The 21,769-nt window shown below is 37.3% G+C and overlaps 1 protein-coding gene across 1 annotated transcript in view; it reads left to right on the forward strand.

Annotated features, from left to right (window-relative positions):
• The window catches only part of ACTR2 (actin related protein 2), a 52,635-nt gene that overhangs the window by 23,253 nt on the left and 7,613 nt on the right, over positions 1-21,769 (forward strand). Inside the window, exons 5-8 of the mRNA XM_044663391.1 lie at positions 7,589-7,725; positions 11,171-11,320; positions 17,008-17,153; positions 19,519-19,651. Of these exons, the coding sequence (XP_044519326.1) occupies positions 7,589-7,725; positions 11,171-11,320; positions 17,008-17,153; positions 19,519-19,651 (566 nt within the window). The remainder of the gene's footprint in view (positions 1-7,588; positions 7,726-11,170; positions 11,321-17,007; positions 17,154-19,518; positions 19,652-21,769) is intronic.

Below are 21,769 nucleotides of genomic sequence, written 5' to 3' on the forward strand. Positions count from 1 at the left end.
CACCACCAAAGAATATTTTTTAACGGATCTTTGTTTCAAGGAGAAACTTATGATCAGTAACAGCAACTATACAGTTTCTCAGAGGCAATTCAAATTGCTCTTCTTTGATTTTTGACCCATATCATCTGTGCACAGGATTTGTCTAAGATAGGTGTATTTAATGGTCCTCTTCAAGATTGTCTATCAAATTCCATATTATAGCTTGACAGTAGATGTTCATATACTCAGGTTTTCCTGCATGGATAGTTATACTTAACTTTTTTTTTTTTTTTAACCCTTAACTTCTGTGTATTGGCTCCTAGGTGGAAAAGTGGTAAAGGTGGGCAATGGGGGTCAAGTGACTTGCCCAGGGTCACACAGCTGGTACACTTAACTCTTAAATGATGTTGCTCTATTTTAGGAAGACTTCCCCATGATCTGGGGTTGTAGGTAGATTTTTGTGAGAATAATTTACACATGAATGCATACATAATGTTTTTAGAAAGGAACAAATAGACTTTCTCACAAATTGTATCCTACATCAGAATGCATCTTTTCAGTCGTAGACAATTGACTGTAAAGTGCAGAGAATTTAAGCTTTCATGACAGTTACTGTTTGTGGGTTGTTGTTTTTTAAAATCAAGCATTTGATTTGATAGAACAAGATACTTCTCTAAAGTTTTCTTCACAAGGTATTGCATATGCATTTGTCAGAACAAAACAAGAATCATACGTGCTTGAAAGATGTAACAAAAATTTTGCTTAAGGTACTGATTATTATAACATGAAGCAACTATCAGGGCATAAAACTTGCTGCTGTCTAGAGGATTTCTTGCATCAAGTTGAAATAAGAGAATTATTATCTATGGATGGAGAGGTCCTTAGATGCTCTCTTTGGAAATAACATTGTACTCTTCAATTGCTCTATTAAAATCAATTTTTCAGTTTGGCTGTTGAAATTAAGAATTTTTCAGGAATATGAATTGAATGAAGATAGAGTTGTCAGTGCTTATCAGCTTTGTAAATGACAACTGGGGGAGGAATAGGAAGTATGTGGGATGATAGAATTTGGATCCAGAAAGTATCTTAACTGTCTGGAATAATGAGCTTAATGTTAAAGTGGTTTTCAGTAGGGATAAGTGTGAAATCTTATGCTTAGATACAAAGAAGTCAATTATGTAAGCAGAAGTTTGGAGAGACATGCCTAGGAATCAGTTAACATGAAGACGATAAGGATTTATGGTAGGTTTCTAGTGCAGCATAAGTGATCAATGTTATATGGCAGTCAAAAAACCTAAGGTGATATTAAGGTCAGTTAATAAAAAAATGTAGTGTCCAGAACAAAGTCTTGCTAGTTCCAATCTACCCTGCCCTGATCCAATCACATTTGAACTGTTGTGGCCTATTCTGGGTACCACATTGAAGGAAGTAAGTAGATAAGTTTGTCCAAAGAAGGGTAGCTAAAATGTCAAAGGGATTCAAAAAACTACTTGCATAGATTGATTGAAGGAACTCAGAATATTAATCGGAAAAAGAGAAAATCATGGTAGTGACCTTTAAAGTGTTTGATTGAAGAGTTCTTATGTGGAATCAAGATGACTTCTTTATTTTGGCTCTTAGGACAAAACTAGGAGCCTGGTTTAATGTATAGAGTGCTGTTCTTAGTGTCAAGTAAACCTTAGTTTGATTGTGCCTCTGACTCTTATTAGCCTTGTGACCCTCAGCAAGTCTCTTAAGCTTCGGTTTCCTCATCTATAAATGACGGAGTTGGACTAGATGACCTCTAAGTCCTCTTCCAGCTCTTAACCTTAGAGGCAATCTAGTTTAGTTACCAAAGTCTTGAAAAATGGAATATTATACTCTAGTAAGATAGTGAGTTACCTTGCCTCATGGAGAGAGGGGTGTTTAATAGAATCATGCCCAGGTTGAGATTAAACTTTTGATTTTCCTTCCAATTCTTAAGATTCTCTAATTCTTTTTTAAAAATTTAAAACCTTTTTCTGTCTTAGTAACAACTCTAAGATAGAAGGGCTAGGGCTAGACAAATAAGTTTAAGTGACTTGTCCAAGTTCACACAGCTGGGAAGTGTCTTGAGGCCAGATTAGAATTCAGGTCCTCTCAACTCCAGGCCTGGCTTTCTATACCCTTTATCTAGCTGCCCTTCTAATTATTTTTTTTAGGTTGTTTTTTTTTTTTTCCTAGCTAGCTAGTATTTTTTCTCTCCAAGTAAAAAAGAATGAATATCCAGTTTATAGCTATAGACTATAAAATGAATTTTGAACATTTTTGATATGATGAATATAATTGTCTTTAAATCAAAATCTCACATTTTTAAAAAATTCCAACATTCATAACTTTAATTAGCTATCCTTAGTATTTTTAATAATACTTTTTTAACTTGGGGAAAATTTTGTATTAAGAAAGTATAATAATGCTAGCAGATTTTAATATAAAGGCCAATAAGGAAGTTCCAGGAAGTAATATTCTTTTGCTTCATCACAAATTGTATTTCTCAATGTGGGTAGCTGTCCTTAGAAAAGTGTACTGTTGGGAGAACTTGAAAATATGTGGCCAGATTCATTAATTCAGGAATGAGAAAAGTTCTTATTTATTCTTATATGAGAGGCCTAATTTCCAGTCTTCTTTCACCTATCTTCTTTGTGATTCTGGACAATTAACATAATCTCAATAAGCTGAGATGAGACTGAGATCAGCAGCCACCTCAGTCTGGTACTGCCCTAACTTCAGTTAGGTTTGCAAGATGGCAAAGAGACAAAAATAGTCAAACCACTAGCCGAGAATATCAGAGCAGGGCTGAGTAAATGCTAGCTTAACCATCTTTACCATCATCTGGTTCAGACATCATACAAGAAGAAAGAATATTAAATTCAAACAATAATAAGAAATAACAAAAGATTTGGATGGAAGACCTGAGTGCTTTTTTTCCCCTGCTATTGATCAAATAACCAGAATTCTCTGCCTTATTCATGAAATACAGAATCTTGTTTTCACAGTAACCTGTAAAATCCTTTTTTTTCTTGTGATCCAGTGATACTGACATCTTTGTAGTTCTTCAAACATGGCACTTCGCTTCTGACTCTGAATGTTTTGATTGGCTTTCTCCATTCCTAGAAGTCTTCTTTTCTTCATTTCCACCTCCTACTTTCCCTGTTTTCCTTCTGGTCTAAGCTAGAGTCCCACCTTCTGCAAGAAGCTTTTCCTATTCTTTCTTTCTTTCTTTTTTTTTTTAAACCCTTGTACTTCGTTGTATTGTCTCATAGGTGGAAGATTGGTAAGGGTGGGCAATGGGGGTCAAGTGACTTGCCCAGGGTCACACAGCTGGGAAGTGGCTGAGGCCGGGTTTGAACCTAGGACCTCCTGTCTCTAGGCCTGACTCTCACTCCACTGAGCTACCCAGCTGCCCCTCCTATTCTTTCTTAATCTTTGTGCCTTCCCTCTGAAACTACTACACAAGTAGTCTGTTAGAATATTTGGGATGGAGATGTCTTTGAATTTGCACAGCTCGTGTTTCCTTTGTGCTACTGTGATTCTCCTTTGCTCATGGAGTACAGTGTAGCCTTCTTTGATGTAGATACATCATGCTGAGCAGCCTGGTACCAACATCTCCTGTATCTTACAATCAATACTAAAGTTCTTTAGAGACAACTTGAGAGTGTCCTTATGCTGCTTTTGATTTGTCTGTGAATGCTTGCCTTGTACTAGTTCTTTATAAAATAGTTTTAGGTAAGTGTGCATTAGTTTGAATGATTTGCAATTTGTCTTGAGAGGGGACCTTGGTATTCCTTATCTTGCTAGGTAATCCTCAGAATCTTTCTAAGACAATTCATTTGGAAGCTATTTACTTTTGTGGCATAACAATACAACAGTGAAGTCAGCCCATTGGGTCTGTAGACCCTTAGTTTGGTAGGCAGCCTAAAACTGGCCCTTCTCTCCCCCACTTTCTTTTGGAGCCTCCCAAACACTGGGCTAAACTCTGGCAATGTGTGCATCAACCTTATTTTCTATATGGGAATCCCTGGAAAGTATACTATCAAGTTAAATGAACTTATCCACAGCATTCAAAACTTCTCCATTTGCTATGACCATCCACTTATGGATGGTTCAGGGATAATTTGTGAAGGACCTATGTTTTCTTGGTGTTTATTGTTAAGCCCAAATTGCACAAGCCGCAGAGAATTGATCCACTCTGTTGCATTTCAGCCTTAGAAGCTGCATTGAAACAAGCACTGACATTTAATAGACTACATCATTATTTAAAGAAGAGAGAGGCAGGATGTAAGAGTGACAAAGGCAATGTGTGGTGCAGAGTGCTGGATCAATTGTAAACTCATCTTTTCCAAGCTAAACATCCACATTCAACAAAAGTGGCAACTCCAAAGCAAAATAGCTGTCAGGAGACTCGTAATAGATTGGAGTGATTCTCCATGTGTGAACAGTTCAGTTGACTTGGAGGGAAAACTTGAGTCAGCACACAGTAACAGTGAAGCAGAAAAGGAGTAGACAGCTTTCAGAGACTTGGTGTAGAGCACCTCATTTTCTCATTTGGGCCAGAACACTCACAGATAATCAGAATTGGTTTGACAAAAATGATGAGAAATTTAGAAAGAAGCTGCCAAATGAGAAACAAAAACTATAGGATTTCTCAGCAGGACAGCTCATCCGTCTCCAAGAAGGTAGTGTTTAATTCCATCAGAAGTACAAGTGAAGCTTAGGAGAGATGAAAGATTCTTAGTTTAATAAAAAAGGCAGATGGGATTCAGTTTTATGTTAACAACAACAATATAAAATGTCTGACATCCTGAGACTATTCATGGGTCTAAGACATGGTAGATCTGCTATTCAGTGCTGATGGAGTCACACTGATAGAGTGAAAAGGACATGATCCTAGAGAGATGGGCTGAGCATTTCCATAGTATTCTCAACAAACTGTCATCAACCAATGCTAAAGCCATTGACTGTATGCCTCAGGTTGTGGTCAGTCCCTCTCTAGTTGAACTTCCAGCTGAAGAAGAGATATTTGAATGCCATTGTTTCAGTGGCAAAGCACCTGGGATTGATTCTATATCAGCAGAGATCTATCTACAAGGCTGGGGTTGACTGAAATCTTCTGTATTATATGTATGGAAAGCTGACAAATCTTGATTATATAACTAGAGGAGACTGAGATTTACTGAAACTAATGAATCATTGTTACCTTTTTATAATGGAATACTAGAAGAACATAAATTTGCTAATTTATGTATTTCTGTCCTGCTTCCCAGACATTACCTAGTGATTATAGGTATTGCCTCCAAAATGCATAACAAGTTTTGAAGACTTTTTTTAAAAAATAAAGGATGATGTCGTTCTGGTTAATTAGATCAGATCTTAATCCAAATTCATTAGTTTTTATGACTGCATGTCGTCTACAGGCTGTTATCTCACACCAGTATTATTTTTTAAATATTTGGAAGCTTTAAATTATTCATGAAATACAGAATCTTGTTTTCACAGTAACCTGTAAAATCCTTTTTTTTCTCCTCTAGTAATTTTTCTCACCAGATGTCTGGAGTTCTAATTATTCAAAATTGATTGAACTTAATTTTTTATTTTGCTTAGAAGGACTGCTCTAAGTGTTTGTTTAATAAACGTTAAGTGCCTAATATAGTCAATGAATTGTGCTAGGCTATGGTGGAAATGCTACTCAATATTTTCTAGCACTTTAAGGTTTATAAAATGTTTTTCTTACCACCTCAAAAAGTTAGTGGTATTGTAAGTCTCTTGTTTTTATTTTACAGAAGGATCAGTCTGGCAGAAATGTATAGAATGGTTATGATGGGAGGAGATTACATAGGAGGATTATTGTTAGGAGTTTGCTATACTAGGAGGACAATAAGGACTTACCCTAGGGTTGTAATGTAATTAAAATAGAAAGGAGGGTATGGATGTCTGAGATATTGAAACTTAAAATCAAAAGAGGGCAGTCAAAGCTGATTCAAGTCATCTTTGCGGATTTCTGAGAGAATAGTATGGTGAGGAGGCAATATTTATTTTTTATTTTAAAAGATTTTACTAATATATTTTAAACTCAATTACATGAAAAAACAAGTTTTAAATATTTATTTTCTTATTTGAGCCAAATTTTCACTCTCCCTCACCTTACTCTTCCATGAAACAGCAAGCAATCTGATATTTTACATTTGTAATAGTGTAAAACATCTTTTCCATATTAGTTCTTTTGTGAAAGATAACTGGAACAAATGAAAGAAACGTAAAGAAATAAAATGAAATATAGTATGTCTCGGACTGCATTCAGATTCCATCAGTTCTTTCTCTGGAGATGGATGGCATATTCTATCTTGAATCTTTGAGGATTTTCTTGGATCACTGTAGTACTAGGAATAACTAAGTCATTCATAAATGTTCATCAATAATATTGTTATTGTGTATGTTCTCCTGTTTTGAAGCAGTATTTATATTAAAAAGTTAAGTTCAGGATTTGTATAGGAGTAGATTCACATTTTAGATCTGTTAAGCTTAAAATGAATTATATGGAGGGAGTGATATTCAAATGGAAATAACAGTTATAAAATTTGGTGCTGAAAGGGAGCTATTTAGTCTAAGCTTTTCACTTTACAGATGAGGAAATAGGCCACACATTTAGTAAACAGTCAAGTAGGGTCTTGACGTGAGAGGGAGAAGGGAGAGGAAGAGGAAGGAAAAGAAGGGGAGAGGGAGAGGAACAGACAGACAGACAGACAGACAGACAGACAGACAGACAGATAGACCCCAATGGTGGGGAAGTAAGAAGAGAACCAGAGCAGTGTTAGCCTTAGGGGAGTCAGGGAAGGAGAGTTGGTCAGGTTAAAAATAATAGTACTTTTACTAGTTATAATATTATATTATAACATAATATAAAAATAATAGTATAAAATAGTATAATATAAAAAATATTAGTACTTACAACACTCTAGGATAAGGTTTTGTGTTTCTTCTACTGTTTATTATATTACTCTGTCAAGCATTTTCCATATGTCTCAATATTATTCAAGATTTTTCTCTTCCTTTATTTTTCAACAAATTTATTTCTTGAAATAGTTATCAAGTGATGACCTACTAGGTGGTGACCATGGGCAAATTGCATAACCTCTCTGACCCTCAGTTTCCTCATCCATAAAATGGAAATAATTGTAGTATACACCTCACAAGGTAGTTGTGATTATCAGATGGATAATATAAATATAGTAAAGCCCTTTGCAAACTCTAAAGTGACATAAATGTTAACTATTATAATTTTCATGGGTTTTTGAAGATTTCTGCTTTTTCTCCATTTGAAATGTTAGGGAAACATTTTATCTTTCCCACTGTAGTTATTCAGTTTAATCTGGGCCATCAAATACAGTTTTAGTTTCTTTATTGGACTGTCTAAAAGAGAACCTATGCTCTAGTTGTATTGAAGTTTTGTGTTGTAGCTATGAGAGATGTTTGTTTCTATAGTTTGCCAGTTGATAAAAAGTCCTGGATGGCATTCTTTACTAATATTTAAAATTTTCTGGCTACAATTTTTCTGCTTTTTCATTTTATTTCATATGCTATATTTCTTGCCTAGGTTTATTGACTGGTGTTGTTGTGGACTCTGGTGATGGTGTAACTCATATTTGTCCAGTATATGAAGGCTTTTCTCTTCCTCACCTTACCAGAAGACTGGATATTGCCGGGAGAGATATTACCAGATACCTTATCAAGGTAAGCTAGAGGCAAATAATAATATTAAACATTTCCTGGTTTGTCTTCATTAAATTGCACTATTGTGAATTAGTTTTGAAATTTATTCATTTCAAAGAATATCAAAATATCACACCAATCTACAGAAGATATAATGGAAGGAACTCTTCTCTATAAATTAGCTTCCCAATACTATCTCCTCCAATAACTTTTAAAGCATATGAATAAGGCTTACATAATCCAGCTGTTGACAGTCAATTTTTTAGGACTCAGCCTAATTATTTTAGTTCTATTCCATTTTATCCTTTTTTCTATTACAGATCAGTTTAATATATTTAAGTATATTTTTATTGTCTTTCACCCAACAAATGTAGAACTTTCTAGGATCTCTGTAGTTTTTTTCAGCAATTGAATTGACCTGGGTCTTAAGGAGAGAAAGTTTTCAGGAGGGAGAGATGAAGGGAGAAGAAAACTTAATTCCATGTATGGGAGTTGGCATCCTTAAAAGCCAGAAGCCAGAGAGGATCAAATGAGATAGAAAAAAAAAAGTGAGTCAGCCAGTTCAGCTGATGTGTAAAGTCTGGGAAGTCCTATGAAATATGACTAGAAAGGTAGATTAACTACAAATAATGGGAGGCATTGAATCCTAGGCTAAGAAGCTTTATTTGGTAAGTAATGCTAAACCATTAAAGTTGGAAGTTTTGTGACTCAAGCTATATATAGTAGGAAAATTACCTTAGCAGCAGTGTAAAGGAACAGATGGAGAGGAGAAAGGGGACCAGTAGAAAATGCATGGAATTTGGAATCAAAATACAGATAGTTCCCCACTCAACTTAATGTGTACAGACCTCCCCCTCCCCTTGCTGGCTTCTGTGTCCCCTCTGAGCCTCAAAAGTCAGCCTGAACACTGAAACATCCTGAGCAGCTTCAGTACCTAGGAACCCACAGGGCTCAGGGGGCCCCTGGGAGGGGCTGCATTGGCCTACTGGAAGCTGGACCAGAGCTTGGACTGCCCTCTGACCACTGGGGAGTGGAATTTATACAAAGCAAGAACTGTCTGTATTTGAGTTTAAGACTCTGAGCTAGCATTAATTCTTTGTGACCTAGGGAAGATCATCTAACTTACAAGCTTCAGTTTCTTCATCTGGAAAAATGGGGATAATACTTGGACTAACATTTTTTGTGTGTGTGAGGAAAGATATAAATGTGACCTAATAGACACAGAGAAGAGATGATGAGGGTTTCACTAGGGTGGTAAAACTAGGAGGAGAAAGGACAGGATGGTATGTAAGAGATTTCAGAGATAAAATTAGCAGAATATAACAGCCAATGCAGGGGTTAGGGCACGGTAGAGAGGTAAGTGAGAAGGAAAAGGAAAAAATGGCTCATGATTTAAGTATAGGTTTTGAAAGAAAATGATAAATTCAGTTTTGAGTATGTTGGGTTTAAAATATTCATAAAATAAAACAAAAATGAGTGGAAATAACTAGCAAAACAGTTGGACATGTAAACCTAGAACAGGTGGTAGAGGTCCAGATACTTGCCTGAATAATGGTGATAATTGACATAATAGGGATGAATGAGATTTGAAGGGAGAGAATGTAGAATAAGAAGGCTGAGGATAGTCTTGATTAAAATCTCTTTAATGGTTTGGAGAAGGAAAGAAAATAAGGAAAAGGCTCTGAGATGTTAGCATGGACAACCAAAAATATAGTGGCACAAAAGCCCATTGAAATGGGGGTGGAAGGAGGAAGAGAGCAGCATCTTATGCATAGCAAAAGCTGCAGAAAGGGATATTGAAGCGGGTGGCCACAATGACTCCTGCTAGAAGTTGAGCAGAAAAAGAGAAGCTGAAAGCTTGAAAAAAGAGTGTGGGAGTTGGGGAGATTTTAGTTTTTGGTTAAGAGAAATTTAGGTAAATTTGTTAGCAAAGGGAACAATGGAAGCCAGCATGGAAGGGGTGAGGAATGATCAGTGGAACATTCTGCAGCTTTTGCTATATATATTCTCTCCCTTCAAATCTCATTCACTCCTAGAATTATTGCTGTGTATTGGTTCTAAGACAGAAGAGTGGTAAGGGATTGGCAATGGGATTAAGTGATCTACCCAGGGATATACACCTACTAAGTGTCTGAAGCCAGATTTGAATCCAGCACCTCCCATCTCCCAATCCCCTGAGCCACCTACCTGCCTCCCCACACACCACTGACTATTGAGACCATCATTCACTAGGGAATGTGATATTTGTGTTTCTCTTCTCGTAGCATTATTGTGAAGAGGGCCCTTTTTAAACATTGAAAAAGTATGTAAATTTAAATTGGTGGTTCATGCTACTGCCCAAGGCTTGCTAATCTTGGGAAGTGAGGATCTTGGGAGTATTTTCAACAAATACCATGGTGACGGAGAAACTTTCTCATATAAAGTTGTGCTTATATAGAATATCAAATAAGACAAAAATACTACATTATGTCCTTTTCATACTTTACTACTTTAGGGGTATATACTTTCATTTTCTTGGGATAGTTTTTCCATTTACTAAGATCACAACTTTTGCATGCCTTATAATGTAGATCCATGAAAAGATCTTGAGGGTCTTCATGAGTTGCTATGTCCAAAAATAATTGATTATTTGAAGACTAGCTCTCTAATGATGAGATAAACCCCATTCATAAATATAACTTTTTTTTTTACATTTTATTAATTTATTTATTCGGTCATTTAAAAAAAAATTTGTTTGTTTTAAAGTCTTTACCTTCCATCTTGGAGTCAATACTGTGTATTGGCTCCAAGGCAGAAGAGTGGTAAGGGTGGGCAGTGGGGGTTAAGTGACTTGCCCAAGGCCAAACAGCTGAGAAGTGTCTGAGGCCAGATTTGAACCTAGGACCTCCCATCTCTAGGTCTGACTCTCAATCCACTGAGATACCCAGCTTCCCCCATAAATATAACTTCTTAATATTTCTTGTGAATATTTATTGTCAAAGCCATATACTTGGTTTGAGCTGTTTTCACTGATTTTCTTCCTTTTTTTTTTTTAAGTTCATGTAACAAATGCCATGAGAGAGGTTTGAGTTGATTGATGAAGAAAGTCAGATTGAAGGGGATTGAGAAATTAGTAAGTGCAGTGGAGGCATTGAGTATAGACAAAGATGAGGGGGAAGAAGCTGCTAGTATTTAATATATTATATATACATGAGGCAGCAGAGTTTAAAAAAAATACTGGATTTGGAATCAGGAGAACCCTGGATTTAAATTCTGCAAGACACAACCTTTTTCTGACTGACTTTCCTCATCTGTAAGAGGAGGATAATAGTGTCTTCCTCACTGAATGATTGTGTTGATGATCAAATAAAAATGTAGATAAAGCATTTTGTAAACCTTAAAACACTGTGCATTAACTGTTATTTTATGGAATTTAATATCTAAAAATAGAAATAGCAGTACTCATCTTCTCTTGTTTTTATATCAGCTGCTTCTGCTTCGAGGATATGCCTTCAACCATTCTGCTGATTTTGAAACTGTTCGCATGATTAAGGAAAAACTCTGTTATGTGGGGTACAATATTGAACAGGAGCAAAAACTGGCCTTAGAAACAACAGTTTTAGTTGAATCTTATACAGTAAGTATGATGTGTCTAATCTTTTTTTTCTAAGCCCTTACTTTCTTAGTAACAACTCTTAAGACACAAGGGCAAGGGACAGACAAATGGGGTTAAGCAACTTGATTGGAGTCACACAGGAAGTGTCTAAGGTCACTTTTGAACATACATCCTCTCCTTTCCAGACCTGGCTTTTCACTGTGCCACCTAGCTGCCCCTAATGTGTCTAATTTAAGAAGTTAAAATATAAGCAATTTTTTCTTAATGGCTATTTCAGTATGCATAGTTGGAGGAAATCAATATATATACATCAATGAAATTACAGAGCAACTAAAATATTAGAGTATAATTGCTTTATAGAAGTCATTGTTTTTAATAAAGTTTTTTTTCTTGTGTTAAGAATTACAAGTAGTTGTTTGAAAGGTTGGAATAAGTTGTATCTAAAATTCCCTTCCATATCTTTAGATGTTATGATCCCAATTATTTAATTTATTTGGGGGCTCTTACCTTCCATCTTGGAATCAATACTTTGTATTGGTTCCAAGGCAAAAGAGTGGTAAGGGCTAGGCAATGGGAGTCAAGTGACTTGCCCAGGGTCATACAGCTAGGAAGTGTCTGAGGCCAAATTTGAACCTAGGACCTCCTTTCTCTAGGCCTGTTTCTATTCACTGAGCCACCCAGCTGCCCCTCCTAATTATAGTATTGCACAGCATAGACTAAAGGTGAAAATTCTATATGCATTTATTCTACTTTATACTACCTGTCCTTCATCCGCCTAAATCTTGGTTTATAAAAGCTTGCCCTGATAATTTAGTAGGTGGCATTCTTTTCTTTGAATCAGTGTTTAACTAATGAAATGTTTATAAATCTTATCCATTAAATAAGATTCATCTAATAAATAAAATTTATTTACCTATATCTCGGTAACTTTTTATAAGATTTTAGTTTTAGACCTAAGTAATAACACTTAGCCTTTAACTTTATCTCAATAAGATGTCTTTTCGGGGCAGCTGGGTAGCTTAGTGGATTGAAAGTCAGGACTAGAGATGGGAGGTCCTAGGTTCAAATCCGGCCTCAGACACTTCCCAGCTGTGTGACCCTGGGCAAGTCACTTGACCCCCGTTGCCCACCCTTACCACTCTTCCACCTAGGAGCCAATACACAGAAGTTAAGGGTTAAAAAACAATAAAAAAAAAATAAGATGTCTTTTCTTAACTTTTATTTAGGAAATAAAGAATTTAGAACTATATTTAACAATGACAATATATAATGAAGTCTACTTTATAGTAAAATCACATTTATTGAGATCTTTCTACAACTCTTTTCAAAGATGTGCTTAAAAACTTGCCTAACTAATTTTTTACCTGCCTTCATGTTTGATATTGGAGGAAAGAAGAAGTGTGATAATTGGATTCTCCCAATAAAGGAACTAGAAATGATGATAATATGGTCATCAAAGAGAACAAAATGCTTCCTAAAAACCAGGTATAAGAGCCATAGAGTTTGAGGGGAATGGCATTAGGAAGGCAACACTCAAAATTTTTTTCAGAAATATATTTAAAAAAAGAGGAACCTGATAAATTGGTAACAAAATTTAAAATATATTAAATGCTTAAGAAATACATAAATAGTAGAATAGTAGTGCTGCCTGCCTTGACAAAAGGGGTGTGCACACATGCAGTTGCTATTGCACCAGAAGATAAATAAATAAATAAATAAACAAACAAACAAATAAATAAATAAATGCATTTTACCTTGGAAAAGATCTTAAGTTTGCTTGTGGAAATGGACATTAGAAATATCGTAGCTTGTGAGTTATTGTGAATTGGCTCAATTTTCTTTGTTCTTCTTCCTCTCCCAACTAAATCATCCCAAGTAAACTTGAAATTTATTTTAGGCTTAAATTTTTCCTGTGTTAGACAAATTTGTGTTTTCAAAACAAGTGTTATAGTAGAACTGAATGTACTTTTATTACATACTGATTAAAATCTGGTTATTTTAGCCAACAGATGCAATAGTTTTAGATGAGTTATTTCTATCATGGGAACTAATTTAATTTGGGGAGGTGCTAAATATAATTAATATGTTAAAAATTTTAAAGCAACTGTGATTAAATACCATAATTAATTTTAGGATCTCATGAAGAAATACATCAAATACCAACATACCAGTACACATATTTGGCTTGTAATTCAGACTGCCAAACGATGTAATTATGGTATTCAGCATTTCTTGTTTAAATATAAACTTGTTATGACCTTAAGTATTTGATCCACAAAATCACATACCAAAAAAACTGACACTTCAAAAATTTTAAGCTTATAATTAAATATTTTAAAAAAAAATTTTTTATCTTAAATGACAACCTTTTTTGTTTTTATATATTTATTCCCAAATATATTACCACCTGAAGAGTTTTCTGTCTCCTTTTAGGAAAAAAAGAAGTGCAATGAAAACAACCCACATATCATCTATGTTTAACAGTATTTCTATTATCTGTATGAGTTCTGACTAGCTTATAATTGTTAAGCTAGACACAACAATAGTTCCTCTCTGTACAAAGAGAGAAAGAAATGCATTTTCTCAACTCTTCTCTGGAAAAGAAGTCATAATTTAGCTTGTACACATTTAAAGCAAGACTTATAAACACCGTTAGCTTATATAAAAAATAGTAAAATACAACAAGTCAATAAAACATAGTATTCTCTATTAGAAAAGCTACTAGTCTGAAAGAAAAGGATGTTAGTTAGGCTGCTGAACACTTAGCTTATCCATAACTAGTTATCTGACCATTGGTAAATAACAAATCCTTTGCCTCCCTTACCTTGTCTACTGTATTAGAGTGGTATTGGGGATGGGATATGATAGTTAGAATTGGGCCAGTATTACTACAAAGTGAAAATTCAACTTTGAACTACATTTTATGTATTGTCTTTTACTTGAATAGGACTCCGAATGGATACATTCACATAGCATCTCTGTGCAGATTGCCTCCCAAATCCATCTCACTTCTCTCTGCTAAGCTCCAGGCCTGGGTCTTAGGCCCAGAGTGCTTAAGCTTGAGAAGATCTCATAGGTCTTCTAGTCCAATTCCTATTTTATAGATGAAAAAATTGAGTCCTACTTAGGGCAGTGAAGTGACTTGACCAGTTTCACAAAGATAATAAGCATCAGAGGCAGGATTTTGAACACAGATCCACTCACTTGAACTCTAGAGTGTGTGCTCTACACTATACCATGCTGTTTAATATCTACGGAGTTCCCTTGAGTATCCAACTCTCCCTATTCAAAATAGGATTAGAGTTTATTATCATGGGAGCAGCTTGGGTAGCTCAGTAGATTGATAGTGAGGTCTAAATTGGAGACTGGAGATCCAGATTAAAATCTGCCCTCAGACATTTCCTGGCTATGGGACCCTGAGTAAGTCACTTAACTCCCATCGTCTTACTGCTCTTCTGCCTTGGAACCAATATACACTACCAATTTTAAGACAGAAGATACGGGTTTAAAAAAAAAATTCATTATCCACCCCACCCCCATCCTCATTTCTTTTAAGGGCACTACCATTGTCTCTCCTTTGCCTTTTGGAGAAAATACACTCTTTTGTTGTCATTTAAAACCTTTACAATCTGGCTTTAGTGTATCTTTCCAAGTTGACTACATATCATTCCCTATTGGGTGCTCTACTCTAAGGCCAGATTAGCCTTCTTATGCCCTTATTCAAACTGTCCCCCCATATCTAGAATGCTCTCACACCTCATCACCTTTTGGAAAATCTAACTTCCTTCAAGACTTAGCTCAAGTGCTGCAAAAAGAACTAAAAAAAATTCCCCTAGTTGTTAATGCACCTCTGTTTATTTTTGTATTTACATATCTGAGAATAGGCTTTATCGTCCCACCCCCCAGTAGAGTAGAAGCTCTTTGAGGACAGGAACAGTTGTGAAAGGGAATTTTGGTAAATAGAGACAAGTTGCAGCAAAAGGTTTCTTTGCTAACTGTGTTTCTAACTAAAATCCACACAGGTTCCTGAGTCTTTAGAACATAGATGTGTAGCTCAGCTAACTGGAGTTGAAGTAATTGGGTTCATCCCAGAAAAGAAGTGATTGGGTTCACCCCAAGGCAACCTTGAAAGTTTAATCAGCTTCTCTTCTCAGGTTAGATCTTTCATCTACAGGTAGTAGAGATAAATCATGCAGCAGCTTTCAGATGATCATATGAACAGGAATAGGAATGGTTTGAGAAAGGATAGATATCCGCAGGAGGTCAGAGCTGGGTCCCAGAGCTGGCTTCAGCTTCACAGCCTCAAACCCACTCCCTTCAGCCTGGCAGTTGGAATTTCCAGATACCCTCCTTCTACATTCCAACCAGGCTTATCCCTGAGACCGGAGGTTCATCTAACTTCATTTCCCTTTTGCCGCAACCTGTCTCTATTTCCCAAAATTCCCTTTCACACAGTCTTACCTTTGTGTTTGCATCCTCAGTGCCTTGCATAGTTCCTGTGACACATAGGAAGAGTTTAATAAATGCTTATTAATTGACCTGCATTTTATAGATGAAGGAAAAAACTTAGAGAGATTTGTATGACTTGCCCAATCACTCAGATATTCTAAGAATAACGAGAACCAGCAACCAATCTTAGGGATGGAGGGGAGATAGAGTCTATGAGGTGAGACTCTCTTCTAGCTCTCCCTTCCCACCGTATATACACTCTGAGACTTCAAGGGGTGTCACCCTAAAACTGGGTGACCTGGATGGTCGTGCCACCCCACAGGAGTTGGGGAAGAGGCTTCCCTATAAGAGGAGGTATGGGGTACCCCAATCTGATTCTGAATGAGGGCGGGGTTCATGCAAGCCTCCCCCAAGGTCAGTCAACTTCACAGTGGGTAGTCTGGTTCCAAGACGGAGGCAGCCAGACCAAGCTGTGATTTCCCTCCTCCCTTGTTGTCTCTCAGGCACTCTGGAACGCTATCTGACTAATGAATGGTTTTTATTGTTTGCAATTGAGAGGTTAGGAAAAGGGGTGAAGGGCAGAGGGATTTTGGGGTGCCTGTCCTCTTCTCTGTTTCTATGGGATCTGTCACTTGGGTGGGAACCTTTGTGGTTCCCACTCCTAAGTGTCTCCCGCCTCTTCTCACTTCTCTTTCTGTTTCTATCCTTTTCTATAATTGCAAGTTAGACCGGAAAGGGTCTCTCAGCAAGGTTGGGTAATGGGGGAAGGAGCCTAAGAGATGGTCCCAAAATGGAGTCCCAGGTCTTAGCTGACTTGACGTTTGAACTCTTGATAGGTGAGAAGTGATGGGATGCCTTTGACCAGGGAATCAGGGTTTCAATGTCCAAAGAAAGATCCTCAGGAATCCCTCAGGACTGGATCCTCAGAACTTCTCCTCCTTCCTCAAAGAACCTCCACCAGGAGACCTCTTCTCTTCCTTCTTCCTCCTCCCGAGCATTTCCCCAGAATCCCTCTGGTCTTAACTGTCACCAACTGTCAGCCACTCCTTCTCTGGCTCCTCCTGTCCCATCCACCTTGCACAAATCCCATCCTTACAGTATTAGGTGATAGAGCTATTCATGAACTTTTTTCCATTGTTCTTTCTACTTAAGCACATTGCCTCTTTTCTAGTTATTTGTTTTGCAATAATGGAAAACTAGTTCTACTTTTGGCCACAATGATCACAAATTCTTATTAAATATGTTCTCTTATGTTTTAGCTTCCTGATGGCCGAATTATCAAAGTTGGTGGAGAGAGATTTGAAGCACCTGAAGCTTTATTTCAACCTCATTTGATCAATGTGGAAGGAGTGGGTGTTGCTGAACTGCTCTTTAACACAATCCAGGCTGCTGATATTGACACCAGGTAGGTTAGGATGATTTGTGTCTTCATGCAACCCTTTAGAAATGAGTATGCTGTAAATAAGTAGTTGAACTTTCAGTTAATTGGTAAGTACGTGAAAATCGTTTCTGTGAACTTCAAATATAAAATAAACCATTATAGTGGGTTAAAAACCACTTTTTAAAGCATATAGTAGTTGACCCTAATTTAAATGATATGCCCAGTGAGTCATTTTAGTTAAAGTAACTGAAGAAAGAGATATTAATGAATATAAATCAAAAAAAGACATATATTTTAGGAGGGTCTTGGCATACAGCAAGCTGAGTCAAAGACTGTCAGATACCTCCCCAATTGATACTTTCTAATTATGGTAAATATTTTTGGCAGAGATTGTTTTGCCTCAGTTGATATAATAGTATCTATTAAATCCCATGTGGCCCTTTTTTGGTCATAGGATCATAGAAATAGGGGTGGAAGGGACCTTAGGCCATCTCATCCAACCTGTTTTTTAAAAATTCTGAACTTGACACACATCAAATGAGTATTTCTATATACAAAGTAGAACATAAAAAGAACATTGTGAATGAAACTGTGGATCTTCTACAGTTTGCTTTTCTTTTTTTTATATAGAATAAATTCAACAGATAACTTCAAAATTATTCTTACTTTATGTCATTATTTTTGACCTTTTCTGTAGGGCTTTAAAAAAAACCAACTTCCATGGCCCTTTTATCTTCCTCTTTTTTTTTTTTTTTTTGTTTTGTTTTGTTTTTTGGCAATTCTCCCTAGCTTACCTCTGCTTTATACTTCTCTTCCCCCTCCACTGTGGCCATGTCTGAAAATGTATTTCATATATTGCATTTTGAGTCTGTCCGACTCCTCTCTGAGGAAGGTGGGTTGCATACTTCATCATTGCTCCTCTGAAATTTTCAACCCTTCATTTTACAAATGAAGAAATTGAGGCCCAGAAACGTTGTGATTTGTCAAAAGTAGTAAGTGTCAGAAGAGGAATTTGAACTCAGCTCCTCCAGCTCCAGAAACAGTGCTCTTTCCGCTGTGCCAACCTTACTTATGGCTGGCTTTTTTTTTTTTTTTTTTAAGAACTTCAGTATTCAGAGCATAATTGGAGCTAATAATGCTTTACTCAAAGGAGCTTTACATTTGAGGGCAATATTACTTTCATCACACATACAAAAAAATACCTGAATGCACAATATTTATGTACTTCCATATATTTAATCTTTATAGCTCCAAATGCAGTATCCCCTCTTACCAGTACAGAGAGTAACATAACCTCTTCCTGGAGGCCATTATTTGGGCACACAGCTGAGAGACTTGTGGTCCACTAACAGGATCAGGATCTGTTTATCTGTGACTAGTGGTGGTTTTCCATGCAATGTTGATGACAACAAAGGCTTTGTGGGATTATTTAGGTGAAACCACCACATTAAAAGCAAAATCAGGAATGATTCTGGTCAAGCAGTATGTGAGAAGATGGAAAGAGCCCTTTGATGAATCACCTGCACCGTACTGGACACTGAGCTGGAATCTGGCTTTGAATCTCCACTCTGTCCTCTACTCTATCAGTCATTAATTTGGCCAGAAGTGCAGCCTATTAAACTGGGATTGAGAGGGCAGAAGCAGGCTGGAAATCCAGCTCTTTCACTTGGAGATGGTGGCAATAACTCAAAACTCCTACCAGTAATGCAAGAGTGGGGCTGGCAATGTTGCCCAAGGCCAGGGCAGGACCCAAGTGACTCCTGAGGAGCCACAACTCCGAACTGTTTCCAAATTCCGAACTGAAAGCAGTGGTTTCAGTGTCAGTGGAATGGGGGTTGTGGGGAGGTGCTTTCACATACCAGGTAAACTTGACTTGGCAGGGTGGGACAGAAGAATAAGCACTGCCTCCCCTTCTGGCTCTTATTGGAGAGGCTCTCACTGACCTTGGGGCAAGCATTTCCCTTCAGTTTCCTTACCTATAAAATGATGGGATTGGCTGATGACCTCTAAATGCCCTTCTAGCTTTCAGTATGTGACTTGGCTGTGTACCTGTGTGACCTCAGGTAAGTCTTTTGACCTCTCAAGGCCTCCATTTTCATATCTATTAAAGGAGGGGATCCAAATAGATGATCTCCCTAAGAATACCAGATAAATAAGTCATTGCAGTACTTAGATCCAAAACTAATGCATTTCGAAGGCACTGAAAAGAACATTGAACTGGTGACTAGAAATCTGAGTGTTGGCCCCATTTCCATCACTGGAGAAATCATTTTGCTTCTCAGTTTCTCTTCCTCTCCCCTCATTTATAAAATGAGAGGGTTAGAAGAATGGGTGATTTCCTCATGTCTTTTCCAACTCTTAAATCTATGACCTGATTTATCTTCTCTAGATCCGAATTTTATAAGCACATCGTGCTTTCTGGAGGATCCACCATGTACCCAGGTCTGCCGTCTCGTTTGGAACGTGAACTTAAACAACTTTACCTAGAACGAGTCTTAAAGGGAGATGTGGAAAAACTTTCGGTAAGAATTAAGCTTGCCCAGCTGAGAGAATCAGAGGAAGTAGATTAAGAGCCCTGATAGCCACTAGAGGGAGCAAGGAGTCCAGCCTTTAAACCATTGTGTCTAAGCTTGCAGAGTTGGTTCTGGGCTAGCTGGACTGAGTTTTTCCCTTGTATCTTGGAATGACCAAACAGGACTATCTCTTTCAGGCAGACTTCAGGGCTTCAGGGGCTGGCCTAGAATCACGTGGTGATTCTGAGAATGATCTTTTCTGATTTTATTTTTCATAACCATTTCTCCAACCAAAGTGATTAAATCTTTCCTTCCCTTCTCTGCTTCTCTCTTAATTTAACACTTATTAAGCACCTACTTTATATACTGAGTTAGATACTGGGGAGGGGAGGGGATAGAAGAAGAAACATATAACTTCTTTACTGTCCTTAAGACTTTTGTTATCTCTTTCTAAAATAGTAGTGTTAAAAATTTATAAATTCATTTCCTCCCCACTCTGTTTCTCTTCTCATTGATCATCCCACTCCCCACCTCCATTTAAACATGCATATCCTAAAACCAACTCAGTATCTCCCCAAAAAGCCTTTTTACCACCACATTTCTGAAGCAGCTAGGTGACACTGGACAGATTTGCAAGGCCTGGAGTCAGGAATACCAGAGTTTAAATCCAGTCTCAGGTTCTTATTAGTAGTCTGACCCTGGGCAAGTCATTTAATCTCTCTTTGCCTTGGTTTCCTTAACTGTAAAATGGGGATAATACCAGTACTTAATTTTCAATGTTATTGTGAAGATCAATGAGATAATATTTGTAAAAAGTGCCTGGCATGGAGGTGGGGTGGAGGACAGCTCAGTGGATTGAGAGCCAGACCTAGAAATGGGAGGTCCTGGGCTCAAATCTAGCCTTAGACATTTCCTAGCTGTAGGACCCTGGGCAAGTTAACCCTCACTGCTTGGAACCAATACGCTGTATTGCTCTAAGACAGAAGATAACTTTTAAGGAGGGAAAAAAGTACCTAGCACAGTGACTGGCACATACTAGGTGTTATATAGATGCTTATTCCATTTCTCTTCTCCTCTCCCCCTCCCCCTAATTAATGGCATTATACTTCCCCTAATCAACAGGCTCAACAATCCTGAGTCATTTTGACTCTTCCTTCTCCCTTATTCCTTATACTCAATTAGTTGTCAAGTCCTATAGAGTTTCTTTCTATGGTTTCTTACCCTTCCCATTGATATCACTCTTTTTTAAAATTATTTTTTTATTAAAACCCTTACTTTCCGTCTTGGAGTCAGTACTGTGTGTTGGCTCCAAGGCAGAATTGTGGTAAGGGTAGGCAGTGGCGGTCAAGTGACTTGCCCAGGGTCACACAGCTGGGAAGTGTCTGAGACCAGATTTGAACCTAGGACCTCCGGTCTCTAGGCCTGGCTCTCAATCCACTGAGCTACCCAGCTGTCCCTGTTCCCCCCCCCGCCCTCCCCCAATTGATATCACTCTTAAGTTAGGCCTTCATTAATTCTTCTAACTATTAATTACAGTAACTTTACCACCAGTTTGCTGGCCTCTAATCTCATCCTCTTAAAATCATAGCTATTATAGCATTCTAAAAACCAGTCATGTCATTCCACTGCTGAAAACTACCCCTTTTTGTTTCCTTGTCTACTGAATTTTAAAAAATTCTTAAGCTTGGCATTTTAGTTGGTCCATAATCTGATCCAGTGTGGCTTTGAGATCGTATCCAGTCTCTTTCATGTATCCTGTGTTCCAGCCCAACTGGACTACAGGATTTCCTACAGCACTTTCAACATTTGCCTATAATTTTGTTCTCACTTCTTTGTCCTCCTGCCTACCACGTTTGTTAATATTCTTTTCATTTTTCAGAGCCCACTTTACTATCAATTCTTCTTTAATGCTCCCTTGCCCAGAATTTAATGTTTTCTTCTGTACTTTTAAAACACTTTGCCTATACCTCTTTTTCATAACTTATCCTAGTTTACACTAGAAAGTGCATTTCATACTTAGGTTATTTATTTTTTTTTCCTGATGGATTGTATGCTGTCTGAGGAAAAGAACTTCATTTTATTTCTTTATTTTCCTTCAGTTCCTAGGACAGAAAGCACCTTATACAT

This window comes from Gracilinanus agilis, chromosome 2 (genome assembly GCF_016433145.1).
Source record: "Gracilinanus agilis isolate LMUSP501 chromosome 2, AgileGrace, whole genome shotgun sequence".
NCBI classification, from domain to species: domain Eukaryota; kingdom Metazoa; phylum Chordata; class Mammalia; order Didelphimorphia; family Didelphidae; genus Gracilinanus; species Gracilinanus agilis.